This window comes from Sturnira hondurensis, unplaced genomic scaffold (genome assembly GCF_014824575.4).
Source record: "Sturnira hondurensis isolate 20B ecotype Veracruz unplaced genomic scaffold, ASM1482457v3 Scaffold0023357, whole genome shotgun sequence".
Classification (NCBI taxonomy): domain Eukaryota; kingdom Metazoa; phylum Chordata; class Mammalia; order Chiroptera; family Phyllostomidae; genus Sturnira; species Sturnira hondurensis.
The window spans coordinates 10,166,182-10,191,104 of record NW_028095988.1 but is presented as its reverse complement, the minus strand read 5'-3'; the positions used below and the strand labels follow the sequence as shown (position 1 = coordinate 10,191,104).

At 53.9% G+C, this 24,923-nt stretch overlaps 3 protein-coding genes and 1 long non-coding RNA gene across 7 annotated transcripts; 2 read left to right on the top strand and 2 right to left on the bottom strand.

Annotated features, from left to right (window-relative positions):
- The first annotated feature begins 2,302 nt into the window (after positions 1-2,302).
- REC8 (REC8 meiotic recombination protein) lies at positions 2,303-9,166 on the top strand. Its single transcript, XM_037037580.1, has 19 exons — positions 2,303-3,499; positions 3,600-3,668; positions 3,778-3,920; positions 4,013-4,088; positions 4,195-4,315; positions 5,322-5,406; positions 5,766-5,845; positions 6,132-6,219; positions 6,343-6,415; positions 6,497-6,588; positions 6,702-6,757; positions 7,069-7,197; positions 7,528-7,594; positions 7,704-7,867; positions 8,044-8,092; positions 8,326-8,392; positions 8,523-8,654; positions 8,728-8,834; positions 8,922-9,166. Exons 1-19 carry the CDS (start codon positions 3,444-3,446, stop codon positions 9,011-9,013), a joined length of 1,746 nt encoding a protein of 581 aa, XP_036893475.1. The 5' UTR covers positions 2,303-3,443; the 3' UTR covers positions 9,014-9,166.
- Positions 9,162-18,782, bottom strand: IPO4 (importin 4). The gene is made up of 30 exons (XM_037037568.1): positions 18,532-18,782; positions 18,367-18,453; positions 18,188-18,267; positions 18,062-18,103; positions 17,511-17,640; positions 17,243-17,422; positions 16,931-16,996; positions 16,720-16,821; positions 16,554-16,637; positions 16,137-16,301; positions 15,988-16,041; positions 15,716-15,825; positions 15,308-15,416; positions 15,046-15,175; positions 14,730-14,843; positions 14,530-14,643; positions 13,101-13,221; positions 12,859-12,970; positions 12,652-12,767; positions 12,456-12,533; positions 12,319-12,376; positions 12,117-12,222; positions 11,821-12,014; positions 11,640-11,684; positions 11,144-11,269; positions 10,836-11,044; positions 10,609-10,741; positions 10,426-10,530; positions 9,611-9,680; positions 9,162-9,486 (listed from the first exon to the last, which is right to left on the bottom strand). The coding sequence occupies exons 1-30, from the start codon at positions 18,598-18,600 to the stop codon at positions 9,356-9,358; spliced, it is 3,240 nt and encodes a 1,079-aa protein (XP_036893463.1). The 5' UTR covers positions 18,601-18,782; the 3' UTR covers positions 9,162-9,355.
- Positions 18,721-22,441, top strand: LOC118980898 (uncharacterized). The gene is made up of 2 exons (XR_005065234.1): positions 18,721-18,805; positions 21,720-22,441. It is a non-coding gene; the product is annotated as an uncharacterized LOC118980898 (long non-coding RNA).
- On the bottom strand, positions 19,211-24,780 carry TM9SF1 (transmembrane 9 superfamily member 1). Of its 4 annotated transcripts, none has more exons than XM_037037577.1 (6): positions 24,635-24,780; positions 23,591-23,952; positions 22,227-22,848; positions 21,759-21,944; positions 20,143-20,416; positions 19,211-19,604 (listed from the first exon to the last, which is right to left on the bottom strand). In XM_037037577.1, exons 2-6 carry the CDS (start codon positions 23,933-23,935, stop codon positions 19,211-19,213), a joined length of 1,821 nt encoding a protein of 606 aa, XP_036893472.1. In that variant the 5' UTR covers positions 23,936-23,952; positions 24,635-24,780. The 4 variants fall into 4 exon arrangements, with proteins under 4 accessions (XP_036893472.1, XP_036893471.1, XP_036893470.1 ...); XM_037037576.1 differs by lacking the exon at positions 24,635-24,780 and adding an exon at positions 24,254-24,378 and having other exon boundaries at positions 23,591-23,967; XM_037037575.1 differs by lacking the exon at positions 24,635-24,780 and adding an exon at positions 24,254-24,378.
- Between the last annotated feature and the right edge of the window lie 143 nt (positions 24,781-24,923).

Genomic DNA, 24,923 nt, shown 5'->3' with positions numbered 1-24,923 from the left:
CTTCCTGCTGGCATCCCGGGTCCCTTTCCTCTCCACCCACAGGTTCTGGTGAGGAAGAAGCAGGCACTGCAGATTTGGGGCCTGGCTCTCTGTACCCTCTATGCAACCAGGACTAGGGGCAGGGTCACCCACCAAGAGGGGCACAGCTTACAGCCACTGTAGCCACCAACTTCGCATGGGAAGATCTGGACTCCACAGTTCTTTGTCAGAGGCGTCTGATTTGGGCCTTCACAAAAGGCCTAGGGTAGGACCCTAGACTGGAGGTCTGAATGAACAGGAGAACTTGAAATTGACCTGAAACCATAGGCTAGAGGCCCTGGGGTCTGCTGGACCTTCTGTGCCTGGGGCAGACCAAGCCCTGGTGCCTCTTCTCCCAGCACATGGTGCCCTGTCACCTCCACTGGAGGGTACTCCCAAACTGGTTTCCTCACTCTGCCTGAGCCCTGCAAGACAAGCTGGCCTAGGATGCCATGTCTGTCCAGAGCTTTGAGGGGTCCAAATCAGCTGACACTGCTCTCCCTCACCTGTGTTTATTTTGCCACCAAACTGGAAATTTTTTCTTCCCAAGGCCACTTGTCATCCTTCCTCTCTGTACGTTTAATTCCAGCAAAATAACCCAGACTTAAGTCACCACTTAGCTGATTACCACGGCCTCCAGCTTCCCCCTTCCTATACATGATACCAGGTTAGAGGAGAAGGGTTCTCCCAGACTAGACTCCTTCCTGTCATGTCACCCTTATAAGCCTTCAGTGGCTGGTGAATTACCTACACGATCAAGTCTAGATACATAGATCCTCAAGGATCTTGCTTTAGTACTATTTGAGCCTTTCTTCCTCCCTAGGCTTTCTCTTCTGTCTTTCCTACCTTCCTCCAGGAACCTACACAGGCATCCGCACTGGCAGTGACGAAATCAGGTGCAGTGTGCACAGGTGCACAGCCCTGTTGTGCCCTCAATTTGCCGAAATCCCTCCTGGACCTTTGTACCTGCTACCTCTTTGACTTCGTTTGTCTCGTACCCCACCCACATGCAGCCCACTAGCCAGTCCTGCCATCATCCCTTCAGAAGCGACCCAGACTCTCACCGCCTCTTCTTGCCTTCACCAGCAGCACCTCAGAACAAGTCACTATCATCTCTCACACTTTTTCTTCCTGCTTCGTTCTCCATCTTCTTTTCTGCTTTCACTCTTGTCCACCTTCAGCCTGTTCTCAATACAGTGAAGGTCCTCTTAACACATAAATCTCATTATGTCACTCCTGCTCAAAACTCTCCATTGCCTTTTACCCTCAGGTTAAAAGCCCAAGTCCTTACAATGACCTCCATGGTCCTTATGATGTTCCCACGATCCTCTCTAACCTCAGCCCTTGTCATTCTCCTCAGTCACTTTGCTCCAGGCTCCTTGCACCCACCGAACACATATCTGCCCCAGGACATTTACAGTTGCTGGTTCTTTTGTCTAAAATACTCTTGCTTCAAGTAGGCACGTGACTTGTCCCCTTTCTTCCCTGAGTTCCCTACCTAACTAGCAGTCCTTGCTACTCTCTATTCTATGCTGCCTCATTTTCCTTCATAGCACTGACCACTTCACATATTTCCATTTGTGTACTAGTTTATCTCCTCTCCTTCCTTGCTCCATGAGAACAGGGACTTGCTCTGTTACTATATCCCTAATGCCTAGAGGAGTGCCTGGCACGTTGTAGGAATGTAATAAATAGTTGATGAATGAATGAATGAATGAAGTAACAAATTATCTCCCATACCAGGTTCTAGGCATCTGAAGGGTGGTTGCCCCATTTTATCATCTTTGTGTCCCAGTGTGAACATTGACAACTTATGGACAGTGATGGAAACAACTGTATTTTGTAGAAGCCAATTCAGCCAAACACAGTGAAATGGGGATTAGGAACACTGAAATTCAAGAGATCAGAGTTTCAACCAGAACTAAAAGCTGTATGGTCCAGGAGAAAGAGCCTGTATTGGGCCTTCATTTTCTCATCTGCAAAGGCCAGGTTTGCACTAGATACTAGCCTTGACATTCTCGTTTTGTGGTTATAAGTTTAGTGTAATTGCACAGTCATTTGTCAAATACTTACCGAACTAGGTTCCAGGCACTAATTGAAAACACAAGACCCCAATCTCAAGAGCTCTCAAATTCAAAGAACAAAATAAAATAGGATCAGCTGGGCTGCAATGAGAGCTAAGTCTTAAAAAGACTCAGCATGCCCTGGAGTTGAGGCTGGGAAGGTCATCTAGACTAAATGTGCAAAGAAAGGCAGGAGGCGTGGAGACAGGTAAGTTTGCTGAGAATATATCCTGCATCCAAAAAGCTAAAATCTATTTCAGCCAGGAGAACATTCACAACTGGAAAACAGGCAGATCAGGCATGCCCACAACAACCTCAACTGATCAAGTTTGGGAAATGAAGAGGCAAGTCCCCTGTTAACTTCCTGTGAGATCTACTTTTCCCCCATCCACCTGTGGTGGCTCTCAGGCCACCTCACACCGTTTCTACCTGCCCAGCTCAAGGTAGACCCAAAGCTGGCCCAAAGACCAAACAATTGCTACCTGCTAGGTTTTGGAGGGGGCAGGGCAAGGTCTAGCCGCAAGTCAGGCGCCCGTACAGGACCAAGGCCTTTGCCCCAGACTTGACCCCATTGGGTGAAATGCCCTTGTTACCAGGGTGGATGAAGAAAAGGCTGGGATTTGCTCCTCTCTCATTGGTCGGCAGAGAAGCGTCTCCGAGAAACCCTCGCTACCAAGGGGAAAGAGACCCTATTGGTCAGGACACCTCATAATGGCCCAGCAGCGCGCAGGGTTCTGCCGATTGGTTCGTTCCTCTCTGTGTGTATGTGTGTATGTGTGTGCTGGGGGGCGGGGGGTAGAGTGGCCTATCTCCTAGACTCCTAGCAGGCAGCTTGGCGCCTGGAACCAGCTCAGTTTGGCAGACCCCTGTTCCCATTAGCTGTTCTGGGGGCCACCCTCTGCTGCTGAGGAGCCGGTCACAGAGTACCCAAGTGCATGCTCCCTGCGGCGGGATCTAGCCCGCAAGGGGGCGACTGGGTGAGACTGTCGCTGCTCAAGCTGAGAGCAAAGGCCCAGAGCCAGACATCTTTGCACAGGGCCTCCACGATCTGGGCCTGGTCTGGACCATCACCAGGACTCTCCTCAGGAGCTCTGCATCTCCAACCTGCTCCCGTAAGTTCGAAGCACCGACATGGTGTGAGAACCCTTAAGGGACTGACGCCTTACTTGTCCCCTAAATCGTTCATCCACCACATGTTTATCTGCTCATTTATTTGGCATTCTGTGTCCATCCGCTGCCCCACCTGTCCAAATCCTTACTTCTCTCCAACGGGTGCCGGGAAATCCGGTGTCCTAAAGAATTCGGACTGATATCCGAACACAGGAGTGGTAGACGACGAGAGGGCGAAACCTTGGAGGGACGATGTTCTACTATCCCAATGTGCTTCAGCGCCACACCGGCTGCTTTGCCACCATCTGGTAAAAGCTGGCTGGGCCAGGGTGGGCGAGCTGGGAGGGGCGCCCCGAAATCTCTGCCTGACAGCTCCCCGCCCCCATCCCCCACTCGCACTCCGTCCAGGCTGGCAGCAACTCGTGGCAGCCGGTTGGTGAAGCGTGAATACCTGAAGGTGAATGTGGTGAAGACCTGGTAAGGCCAAGAAAATGGACCTGGCGCTGGTGTGGGTTAGGGAGACAAGTTTTGTGGGGCTGGTTCTCCGCGCAGGCTTGGTGGTAATCGGGGCACGTTATTCTCCTAGTGAGGAAATCCTCAGTTACGTGCTGGTGCAAGTGGAACCCCCGCAGCCCGGCCTGCCGCGCCCCCGCTTCTCTCTCTATCTCTCAGCCCAGCTCCAGATCGGCGTGATCCGGGTCTACACACAACAATGCCAGTACCTCGTAGGTAAGACTGAGAAGGATCTGCCGCGAGGTGGGGCAGAGCTGAGTGGCCCTGGGCTAAGCTGGCTCTCCCCATTTTGTACTCCCTGCCCACAGAGGACATTCAGCACATCTTGGAGCGCCTGCATCGTGCCCAGTTGCAGATCCGCATAGATATGGTGGACACGGACCTGTGAGTGTCTCCCTGGGCCTGGACCACCCAGCCTTTGCTGGGGAACCTCCCTGCTTGGTGTTTGCTCATCTCAGCCTCAGACCTTGACAGCCACATTCTTTCTCAGACCCAGCCTCTTGCTTCCTAACCACCTGGACATGATGGAGATCCTGGAAGATGCTCCAGACCCCTTTTTTGGGATGATGTCTGTGGATCCCAGACTTCCCAGCCCCTTCCATATACCTCAGGTGGGGCTCATTCCCCCGGGGCACCTCAGACTGGTGGGCTGACAGTACAGAAGGGAGTGCTTGCTGTTCCTGCACCAGTCCGACACTGGGGTGAGGGCAGGGAGCTGCCGCAGATCTGCCCCACAAGTCAGTGCTGCGGGACTGTCATGGTGGGCCAACCCAAACAAACCTGCTCTATTTACTTACTCCAGACCAACCTAGAGGCTCTTCTTGTCCCCACTCATCTCCACTCTGTTCCAAGGCCCTAATCCAGGCCCTCATTATCCCTCGGCACTAGGTTTTCCTACCCATGTCCTTCTCCACCCATTCCCGACACCTCTGCAACGTATTCACTGTTATTCCCATCCTTCAAAGACACCTCCAGCAGCTCCCCACTGCGAACAGAATACTAGCATTTAGGACTCTCTGTGCCTTGCTCCAGAGGTAGCCATCCCCAGGCATCTCAACACATTCTCTGGGCGTTTGGCCCCCAACACACCAGTCTGACCCCTGGTCCCAAAGATGCCACATTCAGTTCTTCGCTTGATAAGCCCATGTCACCCCTTGTTCTTTACTAGTCAGATTCTACATATCCTTACAGACTTCACTCAAATGCTACCCTTTTCCATGAAGTTTCTATCCCACTCCTGGCCAGAGCCAAATACTGTCCTGGACCTCAGCACACAGGGCCTTGTTTTAGCCTTTGTGTTGACACTTGCTAGGGTCATATACAAACTTGTCTCCTCACTAAACCAAATGCTCCTTAAGATCAAGAATCCTTTTCCCTCAACACTTGATACATGGATGCAGAGCTTCTTGCACAAATTGCCAAAGGCTACATAACTGGGGTGGCGGGGTGGGGGGGGTGACGGGGTCTGTGAGGGCAGGAATGGGAGACGCGATGGCAAGTGAGTTCACTGCATGCTAATACCAGAATTAGGCATAAGGGGTATTAAGAGTCCATTGTGTAAGATTGCAAAGTGGGAAAGCACGGGACTGAAGCTGAAACCTATTTTTGTCCCCAAAGATCCGGCACCTTTTGGAGACTGTGACCCCAGAGAGAGTTCCTGAGGAGATCCCTCCTGAGGTCCCCATGGAGCCAGGGAAGCCGGGTGAGCAGAGAGGGCCTTCTTTCTGGTGAGAGGCATAGGAAGCTCTGACAGCTGAAGAAATAACCAGCTTTGAGCTGCTCTTTAAGAGCCAGGCCCTGTGAGGGGCACATCATGTGTGTAACCTCGTCACTGCCTTGAAAGAGTCCTATGAGATGAGAACCCCCACCCCCAACTTAGAGGGGAGAAAAGTGAAGTCCATAGTGATTAAGCAGCACTTCCAGGGTCAAATGGCCAGTGACTGGCCTGGGCCTGAATGAAACCCAGATTGACTGGACTCCAGAATCCATGCTTTTGCTTCATGAGGGTGTGGGAACTTGGAAAGAGATGGAGGGGCTGGTATGACTTCCCTGCCCCTTCAGACAGGATCCCAGTCACTGTGCTGCCTCCAGAGGCCATCACACTCCAGGAGGCAGAGCCCATACGTATGCTGCCAATTGAAGTGAGTTGCCCCCGCACTCAGAGACTGAGGCGGGAGTCCTGCTGCTGACAGCCCAGCCCCCCTTGTATCCAATTCTCTGCCTTCTGTCTCCATTTACCCCCTCCCTGCCTCTGGCTCTTGAGCATCCACTGGGCTTCCTTGACCTGGCTCTGGGGCGTGCCTCTCAGACTCATTCTCCTGTTTTAGCCTTTGTGTTGACACTTTCTAGGGTCATATACAAACTTGTCCAGTTTGTTTTTTCGGAAATGGAATGAGTCCCCTCTCCTTGTCCTTCGTCTTACAACAGGGTGAACCAGACCTCCCAGAGATTAGCCGTCGAGACCTGGACCTCCTCATTGCTGAGCCAGATGAAGCTATCTTGTTGGAAGAACAAGGCAGGCCTGTCCAACAGTGTGGGAGCTCGGTGCTGGGCAGTCAGGCCCCAGGCATGGGCAGTCTGGGCTTGGGCTGCTCTCCATTTCTTCTGTGCGCTGAACCCTGATCCTCTCTCTCTGCAGTGTCCAGGGAAGAACCTCGGGCCCCAGAAGTGGAAATTGCAGTTCCCTCACTGTCACCTCCCGCTCTTCCACAGTAAGGGCAGGAACCACTGGGTCAGGTAGGGGGTTGGTGCTAGGATAAGTGTTCTCATGTTTCTTGTTTATTTTCCCTCAGGGTGGAAGGAGTAGCAGAGCTACTTCCAGCCCCGGTCCTGGCCCCAGAGGAGGAGAAGCCAGCAGGATGGGAGCCCGAGGTCCCGCTTGCTGGTGAGTAGCCACCAGGCCTGGATCCTTCCTGGGGGCATCTGCATAGCTGCTGCAGACAAGGGCCCTGTATACCCACTTGCTAAAGGCAGGACCCTCTATGTGTGTTATTGCAGAGGTGACACCCCCACTCCCGGAGGAGCTGCGTCTCCCAGCCCCACCCAGCCCAGAGGTGAGTAGTAGCCCCTCCAAGCCTTGTCTTCACCCTCCTCACCCATATTAAGCTTCCCCAAGCCCCAGGCCACTGCTAGCCTACACAAGCCTTCATGCAAACTAGTAAAAGGTGGCCCTGACCATACTACCATTTAACCAGCTGCACTTCCAGATGGGTATGCCCCTGCAGGGTAGGAGCTGCATGTGCTCCCGGAGGGCCTGCCCAAGCCCTTTCCTCTGGCAACAGTGCAGGGTGTTTGCAGTCCCTCAGGATGTCAGGAAAAGGAGTAATTGGTAGCCTTGCCCCCACCTCCCCTCTCCGCTCAGCAGAAGCGGCCCCCAGCCTTCCCACCTGTTCGCCGTCGCCGCCGCCAGTTACTGTTCTGGGACAAGGAGACTCAGATTTCCCGGGAGGATTTCCAGAAACAACTGCAAACCAGAGCTCACTGCTGGGAGTGTGTAAGTATAGCCCAGACTTTGCAGGGAGACAGGGAGGGCCCACAGCAGGTACATACTAGTCCTTGTAAACTGGGGAGGCACTGGGAACATCCCCTAAGTGCATGCCCTGGGGATCTGCATACACATAACTCTCCATGCTCCTTCAGTGACCCTGCCCAGGACATCTACTGGCACCAGCTACAAGTCTCACTTTTAGCAATAACCACAGCAGACAGGGGTGTGTGCCTGGAAGGGTTGGAAGGCCAGAGGCCCCAGAACAAGGCCTTGCAGAGGTGATGGGGCAGTGCAGTGATTCCCTCTTAACTGGGCTCTGCCTTCCCTCCCACATAGCCAATGGTGCAGCCCCCGGAGAGGACCATCCGAAGCCCCATGGAGCTCTTCCAAACCCCAACTTACTGTAAGAGTGGTGGGAGTTGGCATATGGGACCCTCTAACCCCATATTCCTCACTCTTGGCATTCCTCATGCCTCAAACCCTGTCCCTGTCACCACTTTGTCCCCACTCAGCTGGCTGGCTACCCCCAGAACTGATGGCTGTCTGGACCCACTGTGCTAAGCCACCCCCAAGAGCACTCAGGCGAGTGCCGCCCCTGGAGCCTGAAGAGGAGGCTAAGAGGGAGGTGGCAGCTGAGGAGGAAAGGAGAAAGATAGAAATTCCGAGTGATATCGAGGTAACTCAGCCCCTCTCCTTCTCGAAGGACCAATTTCCCTTGAGTCTGTCTTCTGCCCGTGCGAGCCAATGGCATCAGGTCCTGTCTGACAGTCTGGGCTGGTTCAGGGTGGGGACCGTTTCACTCCCGCCCCAAGTGCTTCTGCGATGCTGATGCCATCATTCTTTCACTCCCAGGTCCTGAGGGAGGCCCAGGAGCCCAGTGGGCCCCTTATGGTGTCCTCAGGTAAGCCCCTAAGGGGCGGTGAAGACCACCACCCTAACCACTGTCCCGGGAAACTGGTACCTCAACTGCTGACAGCTTGTCAGAGGGAGTGTTTAACACAGAAAGTACACATCAGTTCTCTTCAGTTCTCCCTCCTGGGACAAGTCAATGCCCAGCTCTGGCATCCAGTCTGAATAGGTCCCAACTGCTGAGATCCAAGCAGATTGGATCAGGACCTCCCCCTCCCCCAACAGAGCTCTCCATAGAAGCAGCTGAGGAAGAGAAGACCCAGATCAGCCTCATTCCCCCAGAAGAGCGGTGGTAAGCAGTCAGCCTGGGTGGGCTCAGGCCACAGCCCTGGCCAAGTGGGGCAGTGGCTAGGATGGGTATGTCCCTGGTCACCATCACAGCTGCCACTTCCCTTACCTACCTGCTTCTCATGTTCCCCCAGGGCCTGGGCTGAGGTGGAGCAGCCAGAGCCCCCTGCACTGCCCGTGGTGCCCGAACTCCCTGAGGTGCCCATGGAGATGCCTTTGGAGCTGCCTCTGGAGCTCGAGCTGCTCTCGCTCGAGGCTGTGCACAGGTACCAGGGAGGGGGTGCCTCAACTAGGCGGGCCCAGCATGGGGCCTTCACTAATGGTTCTTGACCACCACAGGGCAGTAGCACTGGAGCTGCAGGCCAACAGGGAGCCAGATTTTAGCAGCCTGGTGCCACCTCTCAGCCCTCGCAGGATGGCCGCCCGAGTCTTCTACTTGCTCCTGGGTGAGTGTGGGCATGTGTAGCAGGGACACAGACCAGAGGCCATTGTAGGAACTCCCTCTGACCAGCCCACTCTTCCTGTCTTGACAGTGTTGGCAGCCCAGCAGATCCTACGCATAGAACAAGAGAAGCCATACGGGCGCCTTCTGATCCAGCCGGGGCCCCGATTCCACTCTGGTTAGATCTGGTATAGGAGTTGCCTGGAAACTAGCTACCTTAAACCACCTACCACCTCCTGCCTCACTAGGCCCAGCCTGCCTCCTTTCTGGACAGGAAGCTCCATCTCTGCTCTCAGAGCTACTGTTTAAAGCAGAAAATGAACTGCCTTTATTACAGTATGTTGTCACGACTCCATTTGTATTGTCCTATAGCATAACAGATGCAGCCCTAGGGACAGCGGCCCCGTAGGCAGCAACCAGGGCTGAGTCTCCAGAATCTTTGGTAAGGCATGAGAGGAACTGGGCTGACTGGTGGTCTTGGGGCCTGGTCAGGCTGTTCTCTCTGACCTGGCTGCAGCCCACAGTTTAGGTGAGGCCCAGGATGGCTTGGAGCTCCAGAGCTTGGTCTCCAGGCAGTGAGCCTAATGCCGAATGGAAGCTATCGGTGTGCTGTTTGGCTAAGAATGTCAGGAGCAGCAGCAGTGCAGCCTTGGTGTCTGAGTGGGGTGAGGAGAGAGAGAGATCCAGGGAGGACTGGCCCCCAACCCCTAGTTGCTCCAGGCCCTCTGAGCTACACTGCTCCTCGCCGCCCCCTGCCCAGCCCATGACAGCCACCTTCACCTGGTGGGATCTTGTCGTCAGTCTGAATGAGGCTGCAGATGCGCAGGAGCTCAGGAGCTACATCTACCACCTGTGGGAAAAGACAGGCTGACTCAGGCAGCAGCAGCCCTGCGCCCTTTAGGACTGTGGTGGGTAGTAGGTAGGGGCCAAGGAGAGGCAGAGTCTCCCACTGGAGCTGTTCTAGCCTGATACTAATTCACAAGAATCTAAGATAATCGAAATATGAGAAGGACCCCTGAAACACCATGATGATAATTTTTGGGGCATAGTGGGAGAGGATAGGGAATTGTGACCAAAGGTGATTGAAGTCATGATCTCAAGATCAAAATCCCAGACACCCAGAAGCACCACCATAAAGGTGCATGCCAAAGGTGAAAGACACAGAAACACAGGGACATCGGTCCAAACCTAGTCACTTGGTACAGTCAAACACAACAGAAAAACTGTTTTGATTGTAACTGATGGTAGATGAGGTGGCTACACATGTACCCAGGCTCCATGAAGCACAGCCTGAAAGAACTCTCATCTAGGATATCAGCTTAGGAAAGCTAGGATTTCTGGCTCAGACTGGGGGATACACATGGCCAGACAGGATGGAGGTCCCTTTTGGAAAAATGCTGTATGGTGAGAGAAAGCCCTTTTTCTCACATGATAGGCCTGGCTGCCAATCCTTGCAGACCAGTAAGAAAGCAGAGTATGCAGTGTCAAAGGGCGGCTTAAGCCGTCACTCTGCGTCAGCTACAACTGATGCCAACTCTGCCTGTCTCTGAGAAGGGAGCATTAATGTCCCCTGAGGGCTCTAGCATGGAGGTTACCTGGTCAGGGGTGCTTTGGTACAGGAAGCTGAAGAGGCGCCCTATGGTGACCCACTCCTCCAGGTCCTCCTTCAGTGGCAGGGCGTGCAGCAGGGCAGCCAGCACCTGGATATACAGATGGCTCTGGTCTGCCCTGTCCTCTCCCTAGCTTCCAAAGCACTGTCCCATATCCCCGTCCCTCACCTGGGGCTCTGGTTTCCTCATGGGACTAGCCATCAGTAGGCGAGCAAGTGCCCCACAGATGTTGTCATGGACACGATCATGGCGCTCCCGTGCCAGCAGGGGCAGCAGGAGCCCCACCAGCTTGGAAAAGTGTCTGGTCCACAGTTAAGGAAAAGGCACTCTCCCATCCCTGAGCCCAGGGACACTCTCCCAATCCCACCTCAGCCACTCTTGTAAGCCGAGGATACTCCTGGGCAGGGCGGCCCCCGTGCTCAGCCAGCACGCCCAGCCCGAAGATGGCATTGCTCCGCACTTCAGGGTCTGCCTCCCGGGTGGCACTCAGCAGCACGGGGAGCAGGCGGGACACAAACTGGGCGGAGGCAGCACCCAGGCCCTGAATGCACTCTGCTAGTGTACCCACTGCAAAAGACTTCTCTGCCACCGTGCAGCCCTGTTTCTGGAATGGAGAGGAGTACAAGTCAGCCTGGGACTAGGACAGAGTAGGGGGTTAGGGTTCGGGCGGAATGGGGTTTGAAGCCAGGTGATGAGTACTCACTGTCTTGCACAGCAGTAACGGCAAGAACCCAGCGAAGAAGGGGGCAAAAGCATCTCCCCCGGCTGCAGCTGCCAGGGCAGGAATGGCCTCGCCGGCGTACTCTAGCAGCATGGCATCGTATTCAGCCTGTGGGGCCAGGTCAGGGGCTGGAGCACCAGCACCAGCTGTGACTGTGGCTCCTCCCAACATGCTCCTCCACTGCCAAAGGTTCCCGTGAGGGCTGCCCTTGGTGACAGGACTGGCACCTCTCAGGCTGGGCTTGTCTGTAATCCAGCTTTTTCTCCTGGCCCTCCTACTCCCACCTACCAATCCAAGCCCATCCTGAGTCCCCACCTTGAGGAAGCCTTAGTGGGAGCAGGGCTGTATCATTCAAAGCCATTACCGATCTTTAGCAGCCCTGGCTCGCCTAGGCCAAGCCCAAGTGCACTGTCCACCCTGCCCCGTGGAGAATACCAGACACACTGCCTGGTCCCAGAGTTTGCATCCATGCTCTCACCTGGTCCTCGTCTTCCTCCTCCTCTTCAGTGTCCTGACAGGCTGTCTGCAGAGAGAGATAGGTCAGCTCAGCCTCAGCTCTCCTGCCCCTTCTCCTCTCTGTGGGTGGGGGGTACGGGGGAGCTGGACTTGTAGCCCCTGACCATCCCCACCTGGGGCCTGTATGCACCTGCCCTGCTCACCTTCCTCTGCAGCACAGCCTTGAGCATGTTGCAGAGCTCAGCCAGGCGCCCAGGGGGCTGCAGTGTGAGGGTCCCACAGCTACGCAGCACTCCTGTCAGGGCCTCCAGCACGGCCATCACCACTTGGCGCTCGCGCTCCCTGTACACTGCCTGCATGTAGGATGGCACCACCTGGGCCAGGGTGGCCTGTAGAGCTGGGGACATGATTGGCTGCTGATGTTCTGGTCAGGCCCTGCCCCTCTCCCAAGCACCCCCTGGCCCCAGAGGCGCCTGCCCCGCCCCGGTGCCCTTCTCACCAGCCGTGCTGGGCTCCGAAGGGCAGCTCTGACAGGCTTTGTGCAGTGCACAGCATAACTGACCCAGGGCCTCGTGGGCTGCCTTGCGCACATTCAGGTGAGGGCACTGCAGGGTAAAGAGTGAAATGTGCTTCCTCTGTGCAGGGTGAACACAGGGCCCCTGACCCTTGAACCTCACCAACTCCACTCACCATGCACTCACCTCCAGAAGTTTGAATACTTCTTCAAAGACACTCTCCATGTAGGGAAGGAAGGCCACACTATAAACAGACACAAGGCCATGGGAAGAGGCTTCCAGGCAGGGTTCCCAGTGCCAGGTGGGGAAGGGCTGATGCTCACCTGGAGTTCACAGAAATCTCCCCCAGGGCAGCGCAGGTATCTTCCTTCTCATCAAAAAAGGCGTTCTCCACACTGTACCTGGAGTGAGGTGGGGGTAGTAGCTGCAATCAGGTGCCAGCTGGAGCAAGTCTGGCACTGGGCCTTTGTCCACAACGAGGGTCCCTCTGACCATGCCTATGATGGCACCCCTCCGCACCCTGAGATCTCTGAGTCATCCTCCTCTTCCTCGTCCTCATCCATGAGCTCTTCCTCTTCCTCCCCATCACTCTCATCATCAAACAGAAGGAAAGAGCTGCTGCCATCATACTGAGGCTGGACAATGGAGGCAGAGCACAGACTCTCGCTCAGCTGTGACGGGAGGATAAATCCCACGCACTGCCCAGCCCACCTCCTCTCTGCTCACCACAATGCCCTCAGTGGAACGCAGTGACAACAGCATGAGTGTGGTGATTTGTGGCAGGTAGGGTGCCAGGGCCTCACCCATCAGCCCCGATAAGGCTGCAAACAGGCTGTACCTGGTGGAGGCAGGTAGAAGCTGTAGAGTTTTGCCTATGGTAGCCAGACAGGATGGGGGAGCCAGGGAAACCTATGGTCCAGAACCAAAGGACTGAGGGCTGGAGTGGGGGGAAGTGGGGGCTCACTCACGTGCAGCGCCGCAAGTCAGGGTCGTCTACCTGGTTGCACAGGCCCAGTCCCAGCTGGCAGCATTCCTCAGCCAGGGGCCTCATGGGCTCCCCCACTGCTCGTGCCAGCACCCCCAGTGTCTCTGTGGGGCAAAGATTTGGTTAGCACAAGGAAGTAGAAATGGGCCAGAGGAATGCAGGGACAAGACCTGGGGACCAAAGGTGGCAGCTGGAGAAATCCCACCTGTTGGGAACTGCTCTGCCTGGTTTCAGGAATTGCAACCGGTTAAGGCTGAGTGTGCGACCTTTGGAATGTGAGCCACTGAGGAGACAAGGCTTATCTCTGGCAGCAGATGCTGCCCCTGCTTTATCTCCCTGCCTCCAAAGTGTGGTCAGATGGTCAGAGACAAGTGAGACCCCTCAGAGGAGGGGCAACCTAGGTCAGACAGGATCACATGGGAGGCCATCATGGAAGGACTCGGGGCAGGGGGTGGGGACGGTGCTGCGACAAAGAGGGAGTGATGGACACTCGCCCCCCCAAGCTGTGATGAAGCCTGAGTCCGCATGTCCTCTGGGAGAAGTGCTTCCTGGCTCTAATCCACTTAAGTCTAAAAACCTATGATGGGGAAGGCGGTCCAAGCCTTGTGCTGGGAATGGCGGGCTCCCTGGGTAATTAGGCCTGAGAAGGAATATGTAAAACCCTGTGAGACCTGCTTTGTTTAAGAATGCTTTTAGCCCTGGCTGGTGTAGCTCAGTGGATTGAGCACAGGCCTGTGAACCAAAGGATCGAGGTTTGATTCCCAGTCAGGGCACATGCCTGGGTTGCAAGCCAGTTCCCAGAAGGGGACCCACGAGAAGCAACCACACATTGATTAAAAAAGAAAAAAAAAAGAAAAAATGCTTTCAGTTAGATGATAAGGGCTCGGGCAGAAGAAGAGTTTATGTTCCCAAAGTTCTGTAGCCTTTTAGCTGACAGGCCCTGATTTAGAAGAAACCCTGATGGTTCTTTGTATACTATCTACTGTTTACTGCTTGACAATGATTAATAAGCTATGCCTGAACTCCTGTGCAAAAATCCCAAAAAAAGCCTGACTAGGCAAGGGTGGGGGCACTCTCTCTCCTTGGGAGAGAGTTGCCTGGCCACTCCAAGCCACTCTCCCCTTGAGAGGGTGGCGAGGCCCTTCCCCCTTGAGGGAGTAGCCTCACCGGCCCTTTTCCTCCACAGGACTTGGTAGTCCATGTGAATTTGTCTCACGTCTCATCCATGACGCCGTGGGCACTGCTGGTCAGTGCACGCGTCACCCACCTACTCCTAGATACAATGGGAACGCCTTCTTTGGTGAGAAGACAGATACCTGTGCTGCCCTGGGGAAGATCTCTGTGAACACCAGGTGAGCATCAGCCCTTCCCCACCTGGCACTGGGAACCCTGCCTGGGAGCCCCTTCCTTACCCAGGCTCTGGATCCTCACAGGCTGAAGGTCCTCATGGCCTGTCACCAGGAATTCCCGCAGGTGCTCCATGATGGTAGGAAAGTAGGGCAGCAGGGAGGCCTGGGCAGCTGTGGCTGCAGGACAGAACCAACTGTGGGTAGATGGGTACTAGGCTTTCTGGGTGAACCCCACGCCCTGCCTCCTGCCCCTTTCTCCTCACCAATGGCCCCCAGGGCGCTCACAGCCAGCTCTTTGGCCTGGGGACGGCTGGGATTCCTCAGAGGCTGCAGCATACACTCCATAAGCTCCGGAAGGTAGGGCTGCACTTTAGGCCCTGTGGGAAAGGGTGCCCGTCTAACCAGCAACCCAGGTCTCTACATTCTAGGGGTCCACATGCCTCCAGGCTGATGCTTCTTGTGGCCCCGCCACACCCTCCTCCCCACCACAGGCAGCGGTTCAAAAGTTGCACATCCTGCCCCCTTCAGCCAAAGGTACAGCTTTGTGCCCTCCCTTGCACCCTTAACTGCCTCCAATACCTAGGTTTTCCACAAAATTCTCCAGGGCATAGCAGGCCTTGGCTAGGTGGTGTGTGTGCCTGGGAGGCACTGACTTCAAGTAGGCAAGGAGCAGTGGCATCACCTCCCCTGAATAGCTGCTGATATGAGGCTGTGGGAGAGAGTGGACCTTGAGTCAGCTCTACCGAATGGCACACACCTCAGTGCCAATGGCAGCAGGGGCTCCTGAGGACATGGAGCTGGTCCTTGGAACCAGTGGCTACCCACATTCAGCCCCACTGACCTGTAGGTTCTCTGAGAACTGGCCCAGGGCAAAGAGCGCGGCATTGCGCACAACTTGGGAAGGGTCCTCCAGACCCTTGCACACAATCTGCAGTAGTGGGGTCAGCAGTCTGGATAAGGCAGGACAAGAGAACATAGTCTGAGGGGCAGGAACTGAGAGCCCTGGGCTGGACCGTTCTCCTGTTTTCCCCAGGCTTTCTCTATCACCGGACGATAGGTACCACCCCCTGGTCCCTACAGCTGGGACAGCCTTTCATTTTCATTTATCTTTCAAATCAGAATGCTTCTGAGATTAGAGGGCAAACACTATTAATAATTAGGTACAAACGACAAGCACAGATCTGGACTGCTGTGGGTCACATGGTCCTCATGCCATGGTCCACCCTCCCTGCAGGACAGGAATAAACACCTCTGCCTGATGTGGTCACTAGCTCCGTCGGACAGCACAGCCAGCACAAGGAGCCCCGCCTTGCGCTGGTAGGGGCTTGCGCTCCTCAAGGCCTCTTCCAGCATGGGCATCTAGGGAAGCACAGGGCGTTCTCCTGAAACCCCAGCACAAGCTTGCCCACTCTTGTGGCAACAGGCCCTCCACACTTACCAAAGCCCATATAGCTTCTGCTCAGGGGACTAGGCACAGCTGGGGTTTGGGCCAACAGGCACTAGAAGGACGGAGATACTTACTAGTGGCGTAAAGAGCTTCTCAGGGGGCAAATGTAGTGCCAGCATGTCCACAACCTAAAAAATGACAGGGAAACTTTGCTGGACTCCAACTCTGCCCCCCAACCTCCTACAGCCACCTAATGCCCCGCCCCGCCCTTGCCCCACAGCACCTGTACAGCAAAGTGCTTGGGTGTCTCTCCCACCAGCCCAATCTCCAGGTCTTCCTCCTCTGAATCCTGGTCCTCTGGATCCAGCTGGCCCAAGGGCGGCTCAGCAGCAATAATGGGGAAAAGGGTGTGCAGCAAGGGGGGCAGGAGACGATTCTTCAGTAAGGCCTTGAGAGGAAGGGTGGAAAGGTGTCCCTGAAAATCTGCTTCCAAGATGGACTCATGTTAAAAATCCCAGCCTTTCAGCCCATAAAGTGCTCTAGCAGGAGTTTTACCTCTCAACCAGGAACCAGGGTGAGGCCAGGACAAGTCTTAAACATCTTAGTTATGGCACTCTGAATATTCCAAGATTGTCAAAAAGCCCCAGGTGTGAGATGAGGGATGGGGGGGGAGGTGTTGGGTGTGTCAGGGGACACTCACCTTGCTCTTGACTTTGACCAAAAAAGTGAGGCAGCAGAGAATACGTACACGCACTGCATCACCCAGAGCTGTGTTTCTAGCCACCTGCCCAGAGACTAAGGCGAATCAGAAACAGGGAAGGAAAATACAGAAAAAACAGCAGGGGCCATGCCCACCCCCAGCTCACCCCCAGGCAGAATGTGAGGGTCTCAGAGAGGTGGGAGGTGATGACAGGCACCTCTGACTCCAGCAATTCATCCAGGGCCTCCATGGCCTCACAAGCCTTTGCCTGCCAGACAGACAGACAAGTCACAGGGTTACCATGCTCTTATTCAGTGGATGAGACTGGATGCTCCTACACCCTTCTTCCAACAGAGCTCCTGCCCAAATGTCCTCACCTCATCTACAGAGATCAGAGTCTGCAGGGCCATGATAAGCTTGGGCACCAACATCCGCGCCAGAGGCTAGACAACAAAGGATGAGTTGAATCAAGAAAGCATAATGCAGCCTATCTGCAGGCCCCAGAAGATGGAAGCTTCCTTGAAGCCTAGACGCAGGAGTCCAGCCACAGCCACCCACACTCTCCCTTCTCAACTGTTAGGAAGGACAACAGGCAGAGAAAGAGTCTAAAGTAGCTCTGCATCCTGCAAGGGTAAGGACCTAAAAATCCAAGGGTAGGGAGCCAGGGAGAGTGAGGGCCCACATCTCACCACGTCATCAGTGCGGAGGTAAGGGGCCATGGTGGTCAGAGTGCGCAGAGAGTAGAAGAGAAGCCCAGGAGACCCCACCTCACCAAGGGTCTCAGTCAAGAGCCGAAGAAGTTCCCGGTGGTGGGGTCGGAAGGCCTCAGGCCGGGAGGTCACCACTACACTTAGCAGCAAAAGCCCCATCTGTCCAGGAGCAGGGGACGAGAGGGAAAAGCTTACACGGTCTATCCAGCCTCTCTGTCCCTCCCTCCTACCAACCACGTAACGGTACCTCTCTCTCAGGGATGTGGGAGCTGTGGGTACTGTGCTGAAGAAGCTGCATCAGCTGAGGCCAGGCCTCCAGGCCTTCCTTCCGAAAAATAGTAGCTGAGAGCTGGGCCAAGCTAAGGCTCACAGTGTGCCTGCAAACACCAGAGATTCCCCCGACCCCCAATCACCTTCCAATACTCCCCTGTGCATGCTGGCCTTGCCTTCATCGGGTGGTCAGGAGAGAAACTTCCAGGTGGTGGAACAGGGTCTTTGCCAAGTTGGGACACATAAGATAGAGGCTCAAAGGGAAGTCAATAGCATGATGGGTGTATAATCTGGTGAGCTTGACCTCATTCAGACTAAATTTAGTTTCATTTTTCTGGCAGAACATCACAACCCACTCTCAAGAACTTTAGTCTTAACACAGCTTTAGAATCTTTGCCCTACCCTCGGTCTAAAACTGAAGTCCCTGCCCCCAACTCCCAGCCTGGAGATGGAAGAGAAGGCAGAAAACCAGAGTGGGTACCAGACTGGAATCAGCCAGGATCCGAGAGGAGGTGGGTGAGCACTTACTCTGTCTCTCTCTGGAGGGTCGTCAGAACCAGGGACTTGATGCTGGAACACAGGTGGTAGGCGTTTGGTTCTCCGCCTGCCTATCTCATCCTGGCCCCGCCCCGCCCCGCCCCCAGCCCTGCCTACCTCTCCCGGTGATCCGCTGACAGCCGTCGCCAGCGGGTGCTCAATCGTCTGCGGGTCAGCACGGCTGCGAACTGGCGGATCTAGGGCCAGGAAGCAGGCGTGTGAGGGTCCGGGCAAGAGCGGGGGCTTCACCAGTGGCGTACTGTGGGAAGCTCAGCGGGAAGGGGCACGAGCTTCACCTGAGGATCGGCCGCGGAGGCCAACAGGTTGCAGAGCGCAGACAGGGCGGCGGGGTCCCGAAGAACGGTCTGGAGCTGCTCGGTGGCCTGGGGGTACCGGGAGTTAGAGTCGGGCTTTTCCCGCAACCTCCCGCTTGCCCCTGTTCGGCCTCGTCTGCCCCGTACCCGGCGGATGCGCTCGGTGTCCGGCATCAGCAGCTCCCGCAGGATCAGTTCCAGGCCCGCGGGCTCCATGGCAGCAGCCGAGCCACCGCTACTTGGCCGGGAGGTGGGAGGGACAGCACGTGGAAGCTCTGAAACCCACTTCCGGCGGAAAGGGCGTTGCTCCGCGACCCTCCCTTAGCCAGAGTGATTCAACTCGCTTCCTGCACAGAGCTCCAGTTCCTTGACTTCCGTTGTGCTGAGCGCGGCTGAGCCGCGGAAACGGCTCCCTGGCGAGGTAGGTTCCTCCAGCTGAGAGTTCCCAGGCTCCGTGGAGAACTCGAGTTCCGTTTATTTTGCGGCTTACTCGGCTTCCTAAGGGACACTGTGTGCAACGGCAGGGCTCGAGATCCTATATCCAGACCAAACCCTCCAACTACAGGACCCTTTTTCTTAATAAGTTTTATTTCGATAATTGTAAAAAGAAAAATCAGGACCAAAACTAAAAGCAACTTAAAAAGTTCAAATATATACTTCTTATATAATATTAATAATTTCCGGAACTTCCCTGGGGAAGGGAGTCCCAAAGGGCAAGGGGGAAGGCAACAATGCCATCACACAATTCAGTCAATCAGAAGAGATGTTGGTAAGAAATGGAGCGTGAAGAAAGGGAGAGAAGAGCAGTAGTTTTGCCACCCAAAACTCAGTCCATTTTGAGGTTAACATAGATATAACGGATGAACTTTAGGGAAGAAAAAAAGGAGATGGTGCCCAGCATGAGGAAGAAGATATAACCAGTAAGTAAGGAGTAGCCAAAGAATTCCACTGTCTGTACGGGCCCTGACATGTTGGAGCGCCTGGCATAGTAGAAAACCGAGTAGAGGAAGATGAAGAGTCCAGTGGAGCCAACACTCAGCACAGATCGCCACCACCAGCGGTAATCCTCCCCTGACAACTGGAAGTAGGTGAGTGCAATGGAGATGCAAGCTCCCACACTCAGCAGGATGGCGAAGACAAAGAAGAGGATGCCATACAAAGTATACTGCTCCCGACCCCACACTGTGGCAAAGATGTAATACAGCTCCACAGAGATGGCACTGTGAAGAGAAGAGACACTGCATTAAAGGGCTGTGCACTGCAAGCACCCCTCCAGTTACTGGGTTGATGTGGTGAGTGGGTCCAGTCCACTCCCTGCCCTGGAGTTCCTGGCTTGTTGGGGTTTCTTTTGCCTATGATTAGCTGATTTCATTTTCAGAACATCTTTGATAAGTTGAGAATAGAGATCTTGTCTGTTTTCTTTTCCACTGTATTATCTGCCTGCCACTAAGAGGTACTCAACAAATTGAGCAAATCATCAAATGGGCTTTTCCCCACATAGCATTTGTAGACACTCAAGTCAGAAACCAGGAAGACGGTGAAAAGAGCAATGCCTCTACAAGTGAGACACCTCACATTTGAATTGTTTCAAGCTCAGTCCTACTTAGAGAAAGGAGGAACCATTTAGTGGTCTCTTAAAGGTAGGGCTGAACCAGAGGTTATCACTGACACTAGGTTAAGGTACATAGGGTGGGTGGGGAAAGGAAAAACTGAGGGCAGGAACCTGAGAGTGACGGCCGTAGGATAAAGGGAGGATACCTGAAAGGCAGGAAGCCTCCAACAGTCATGTGGATGAGAGTAGACTTGTACCATGGTTGAGGCGGGATTTCCCGGGCAATATTCTTGGTGCGGCAAGGTGCATCGAAGGGGCTAGCATTGTTCTTCCCGAAGATACCTCCAATGACAGTGAGAGGAAAGCCCACCAGCAGCCAAACAGTCAAAAGCAGCAGGATGGTGGTGGCTGGCAGAGCCTGGGTCGAACCATTGGCCCAATGTACTGAGTTCACCACACTCCACGTCAGGAAGAAAGGCACTGTGAGGATGGGCCCCCAGAGGAAGGAGGGTCAGCACGAGGCACTATGCCCCTGGGGCACCCACTCAGACTAGGTCTAAAGGGGAGAGGGGTGAAAAAACCCTGCTCCCAGGTAGGTGCCAGCCTTTCACATCCCACTTCTTTTTCTTCTAAATATTTTATTTATTTTCAGAGAGAGGGGAAGGGAAGGAGAAAGAGTGGGAGAGAAACATCAATGTGTGGTTGCCTCCCATGTGTCCCCTACTGGGGACCTGGCCTGCAACCCAGGCATACACTCTGACTGGGAATCGAACCAGCAACCCTTTGCTTCACAGGCCTGTGCTCCATCCACTGAGCTACACCAGCCAGGGTACAGATCCCACTTCTTATTCCTTATCTTACTGATACCCCTCCCCTATCCATTAGCTTTACACCCTTGTCTGGTGTGTCTCAGTGGATTGAGCACCAGTCTGAGAACCAAAGGATTGCTGGTTCGATTCCCAGTTAGGGCACGTGCCTGGGTTGTAGGCCGGGTCCCTGGATGGGGGCACACGAGAGTCAACCACACATTGACGTTTCTCACTCTCTTTCTCCCTCCCTTCCCCTTTATCTAAAAATTAATAAATATTTTTTAAAAAAGGTAGCTTTACATAAGACCTAAGATTGACACAAATCCACCTGCCTCCAAGGGCCTGTCCCGCTGAGGCATCAATGATTCCTAGCACAAAACATTCCTTTGGATTAGGGTCCTGTTTTCAGAAAACCTCAGTGCAACCTTAAATGTGATGGAATGTAAATCAGACCCTTAGCTTTGGAACATGAAATGTTTAGAAGGCCAACTTTGAAAGGACAAGCCAGCTTAAAGGCTAGAGTGGAGTAGTCCACTTCAAAAAGAAACCTAAAAAGAAAAGGGCAAGAGGAGTATCTGAAAATAAATCCCAGAGTGTTATTTTAGTGTAATGGTTGAGAATACAGGCTCTAGAGTTGAACTGCCTGGGTCTAAAACCTGGCTCACTACTTTTTAGGAGGATGTAATCTTGGGCAAGTTACTTAACTAGCCTGAAATTCAACTTACTCATCTGTAAAATGGGGACAATCTTACCTACTTCATATTGTTATTGTAAGGATCAAATGAGATGAAGGTATGTTGAGCACTAACTACGCTGCCTAGTACACTAGGCATTAGTATACTAGTACACATATTTAAGGGCTTAATAATTTTTAACTATGCAAAATACATGCATTCTTGTCTTTTGAATGGTTTTCTTATTGTTTCTTTTGCTGATTTTCATTCCCTTGAAGCCTCACTCTGACTCTATCCCAGGTTCTATGACGCGCCCACCATGGAAAGGCCGGTTCTCACCAGAGAAGAGACTGGTGGTAAGAATGATGTTCCACACCCAACGCTCGCCTCCGATCTGCCGGTAGAAGTGGCTGGACACGTAGCCAGAGATGCAGCAGGTCAGGGCATACAACAAGATGGCTGCCGAGTTAATGGCCCCGTGACGGTGCACATTGAACATGCCCAGCAGCGCCATGACAATAATGCCTGCAGGGTGGTAGTGAGAAATCTGCATTAGGTCTCACCTATTCCTCTGGCAACTTCAGAGGAATCAGCTTCCTCCTTTCAGACCCAAGACCTCCAGCAAAACACTATCCCCCAATTCTGTTGTCCAGAAAACTCACAATTAGAATATATACATCCTTGCTAGAGCCACTCCACCCTTAGTTCTGCCCCTCGCCTTGGACAGATCTGCAGATCTTTTCTCAAAAATCACCTGTTTACATTTAACCCTTGAGAAAACCCCCTGGTTAATTTTTATCACCTCACCAGTGCCAAGGGCCAGGAACTGGGCACCCACGCCAAGCACAGCACAGAGCAGACCACGGTATGGAGGGAAACGGAAGACATCGGTATGGATGATTTTCCAGCCATTGTCACCTTGGTCAAAGTCATCACCAGAACCTGCAGAGGTTGTCTCCTCATCCAAGTTGTACCGAGCCAGGTCATTCCGAAGCACACGCATGAGAATGACAGCCACAAAACCCACCAGTAAAAATACAAGCACCATGGAATTGATGATGGACAACCAATGAATTTCCAGTGTTCGGGGAAAGAAACCACCATCATCACCACGGCGCCTGTCACTCCGACGCTCCACCGAAGTCTCAGACCAGCGCACACTGTAGGTGTGGGTGAGGCCTAGGAACTCATCAGGTCGTAACCCGTCTAAACTATGGGGCTTGACATCCCGCACTGAGACGTTGGCAAATATAATTCGATCTCCATGGAATTCCAGATGGAAGTCCAAATGGGTCCAGAGTCCTATCTTGTGGCTGTGAGGCAGGAAGCCACTCTCCTCCATGTAGCCCACAAAGCCACGGAGTGGCAAGTCGTCCACCACGAATTCAAAATAATACAGTTCCTCGATGGCCTGGCGCAGCTGTTCCACCTACAAAGAGCAAGTCAGGAATCAGACAAGGCCTCCCTGGTCACAGGGTTAGAGCAGGGTTACTCAGCTTGGGCACTGCTGACATTTGGGGCTAGATAATTTATTCTTGGGGGAATGGCCCTTCCCTGGCTTCTTCTCACTAGAGTAGCACCCTTAATAGTGACAATCGAAAATATCTCCAAGCAGTGCCAAATGTCTCTTGGGAGACAAAACTGCCCCTTGTCCAGAACTACTGGGTTAGAACCTACTATGTTGGGTTTCTCAAAAAAAAGTTTGATAGGGTTACAGCCTAGAAAAAGGACAGGTAAGGTATAAGAAGGTCTAAAGATGATTAAGGAAAGGTGTCCTAATATAGAATTTGCTAGTGAAAATAGCATGACAGGGAAGATAAGTCAGAGTGTAAAGGAGCCAGTTAAGGGCCAAGAGGTAAGTATGGAAGGAAATAACTATGTAGCATTGAGTTGGGAGCTTATTACCAGCAGGGAAGCTTGGAATCAGGAATCCCAGGCTCTTATATCAGCTCTGCAATTTGCTATCCATGAAGTCTTGAAAAAGTTACCTTTGAGCAAGTATGTTTCTTCATCAACTGAATGCAAATAATGCCACCTGCCCTGCCTGCCACGTGTAGTTGAAATCAAGGCAGATAATTTCCATAAAGACTCTTTGAAAACCATAAATGTGATGCACTGTTATTAGTCCCTGGGAGGGAGGAGTAAGTTCTAGCCAGTGTGGAGAGGCTGACCTGTGCAGGACTGAGCTGCATGTGGCACAGAATTCTTCTTTCCACATTCTCCCGAAAGCGAATCTCATACAAAGACTCAGCCATTCGGTCACCATCCAGCACTTCACCCAGGCTAAGGCTTTTGTGACGTATCTTCTCAGGAGAGCAGACTGGAAGCTGATAGTAGTGGTAAGTCTCCTGAGGGTTATGGTAGGGTCCCACTTTGTTGACATATAGAATGACAGGGTCGCCGGCCTTGTAGTGTGTCACACCTTCCACCCTTGGCTCATGGCCTGTGCTCAGCAGCAGCGTCAGGAATGGCAGCCACTGACAGCTCCAACTTCGAGGGTGTCCTAGGACTGTCATCCTTAAGGCAGCGGAACCTGTTTGGGGGAGTCCTGAGGTTATGGAAACCAGGGATCAACTCGTAACACCCCAAATTAAGTCTTTTGAACTGATTGAACTCAATGACTGCAATTCCTCCCCTTGGCCTCTCCGATCCTCCCTCAAGTAGCCATCTCCCGACCCCCACACCACATCACGTTTGTATCCCGAAGACTGGGCTGCATCTTTCCTCTCTTAGCCTCGACCCGGGTTCCCCTCACCCTCAGTCTGTCTGTCCCAAACCTCCCCGCAAGCGCGCGCCCCATCCCGTTGCCATGACAACACCACGCGGCTTCGCACCTCCTGCACCTTCCCGCTGCCGACCCGGGGTCCAAACTGCGCGGGAAGGGCTGGTGGAGGCAGCGCCAGAGGCGTCTGCAGCCCCGTAGCTGCCCTTGGGCTCCAGCTGGGGTCTCCCCCAGAGCGGCGCGGTAGCAGCGGCCTGTTGAGGACCAGACGACCGACCTCCGCGGGGTGGGCCGCCGCTGTGCCTGATTGTAGAAACTGAAGTTACACCACGAGGGATCCCCGCACTCGGTTCAGTGAAGTGGACGTCTATGAGCTTTGTACAGCAGGAGGCCCGGCCCAGCTCCGGAGACCACACAAGGCTCAGCGAGCCTCTGCCCGGGCCGGGAGCCCTCCCGGCAATCGGGAGAGCTGCCCAGGCCACGTCAGTCTTACCACTTCCGCCCTCCCCTGCTGTATCTTCTGCCCGGCGAGAAGCTTCTTCCTAGACCAAGAGGGGACTGTGGCCCGGTTGACGGTTTCCTGGGCAGGAGTCTGTGGTGGAGGCCTGGCTATGGGCATGTAGACACCTTTTCGGAAAGAGAGTCGTCTCCGGGTCGTCTCTCTATTCCCGGGAAGGTTTGGGGCGGAGACCTTGAGCAGTTCCTGCCGCGCGCGCCCAGTGACTGTCCAGGACGGGAAACCGGGAGGTGGCCGTGCTCGTATCTAGTGGACGCCCCGAAGT

Coding starts and splice junctions, on each gene's coding strand:
- REC8 (XM_037037580.1), top strand. CDS start 3,444: ATGTTCTACTATCCCAATGTGCTTCAGCGCCACACCGGCTGCTTTGCC. Junction 4,316..5,321: donor GCCCCTTCCATATACCTCAG/GTGGGGCTCATT, acceptor TTGTCCCCAAAG/ATCCGGCACCTTTTGGAGAC. Junction 6,416..6,496: donor TCACCTCCCGCTCTTCCACA/GTAAGGGCAGGA, acceptor ATTTTCCCTCAG/GGTGGAAGGAGTAGCAGAGC.
- IPO4 (XM_037037568.1), bottom strand. CDS start 18,600: ATGGAGCCCGCGGGCCTGGAACTGATCCTGCGGGAGCTGCTGATGCCG. Junction 11,685..11,820: donor AGGCTGTGCTGCAGAGGAAG/GTGAGCAGGGCA, acceptor CTCTCTCTGCAG/ACAGCCTGTCAGGACACTGA. Junction 10,531..10,608: donor TGAGGAAACCAGAGCCCCAG/GTGAGGGACGGG, acceptor CTGTATATCCAG/GTGCTGGCTGCCCTGCTGCA.
- TM9SF1 (XM_037037577.1), bottom strand. CDS start 23,935: ATGACAGTCCTAGGACACCCTCGAAGTTGGAGCTGTCAGTGGCTGCCA. Junction 21,945..22,226: donor GTTCCTGGCCCTTGGCACTG/GTGAGGTGATAA, acceptor ACCACCCTGCAG/GCATTATTGTCATGGCGCTG. Junction 19,605..20,142: donor GGAGGCTTCCTGCCTTTCAG/GTATCCTCCCTT, acceptor TTCTCTTCACAG/TGCCATCTCTGTGGAGCTGT.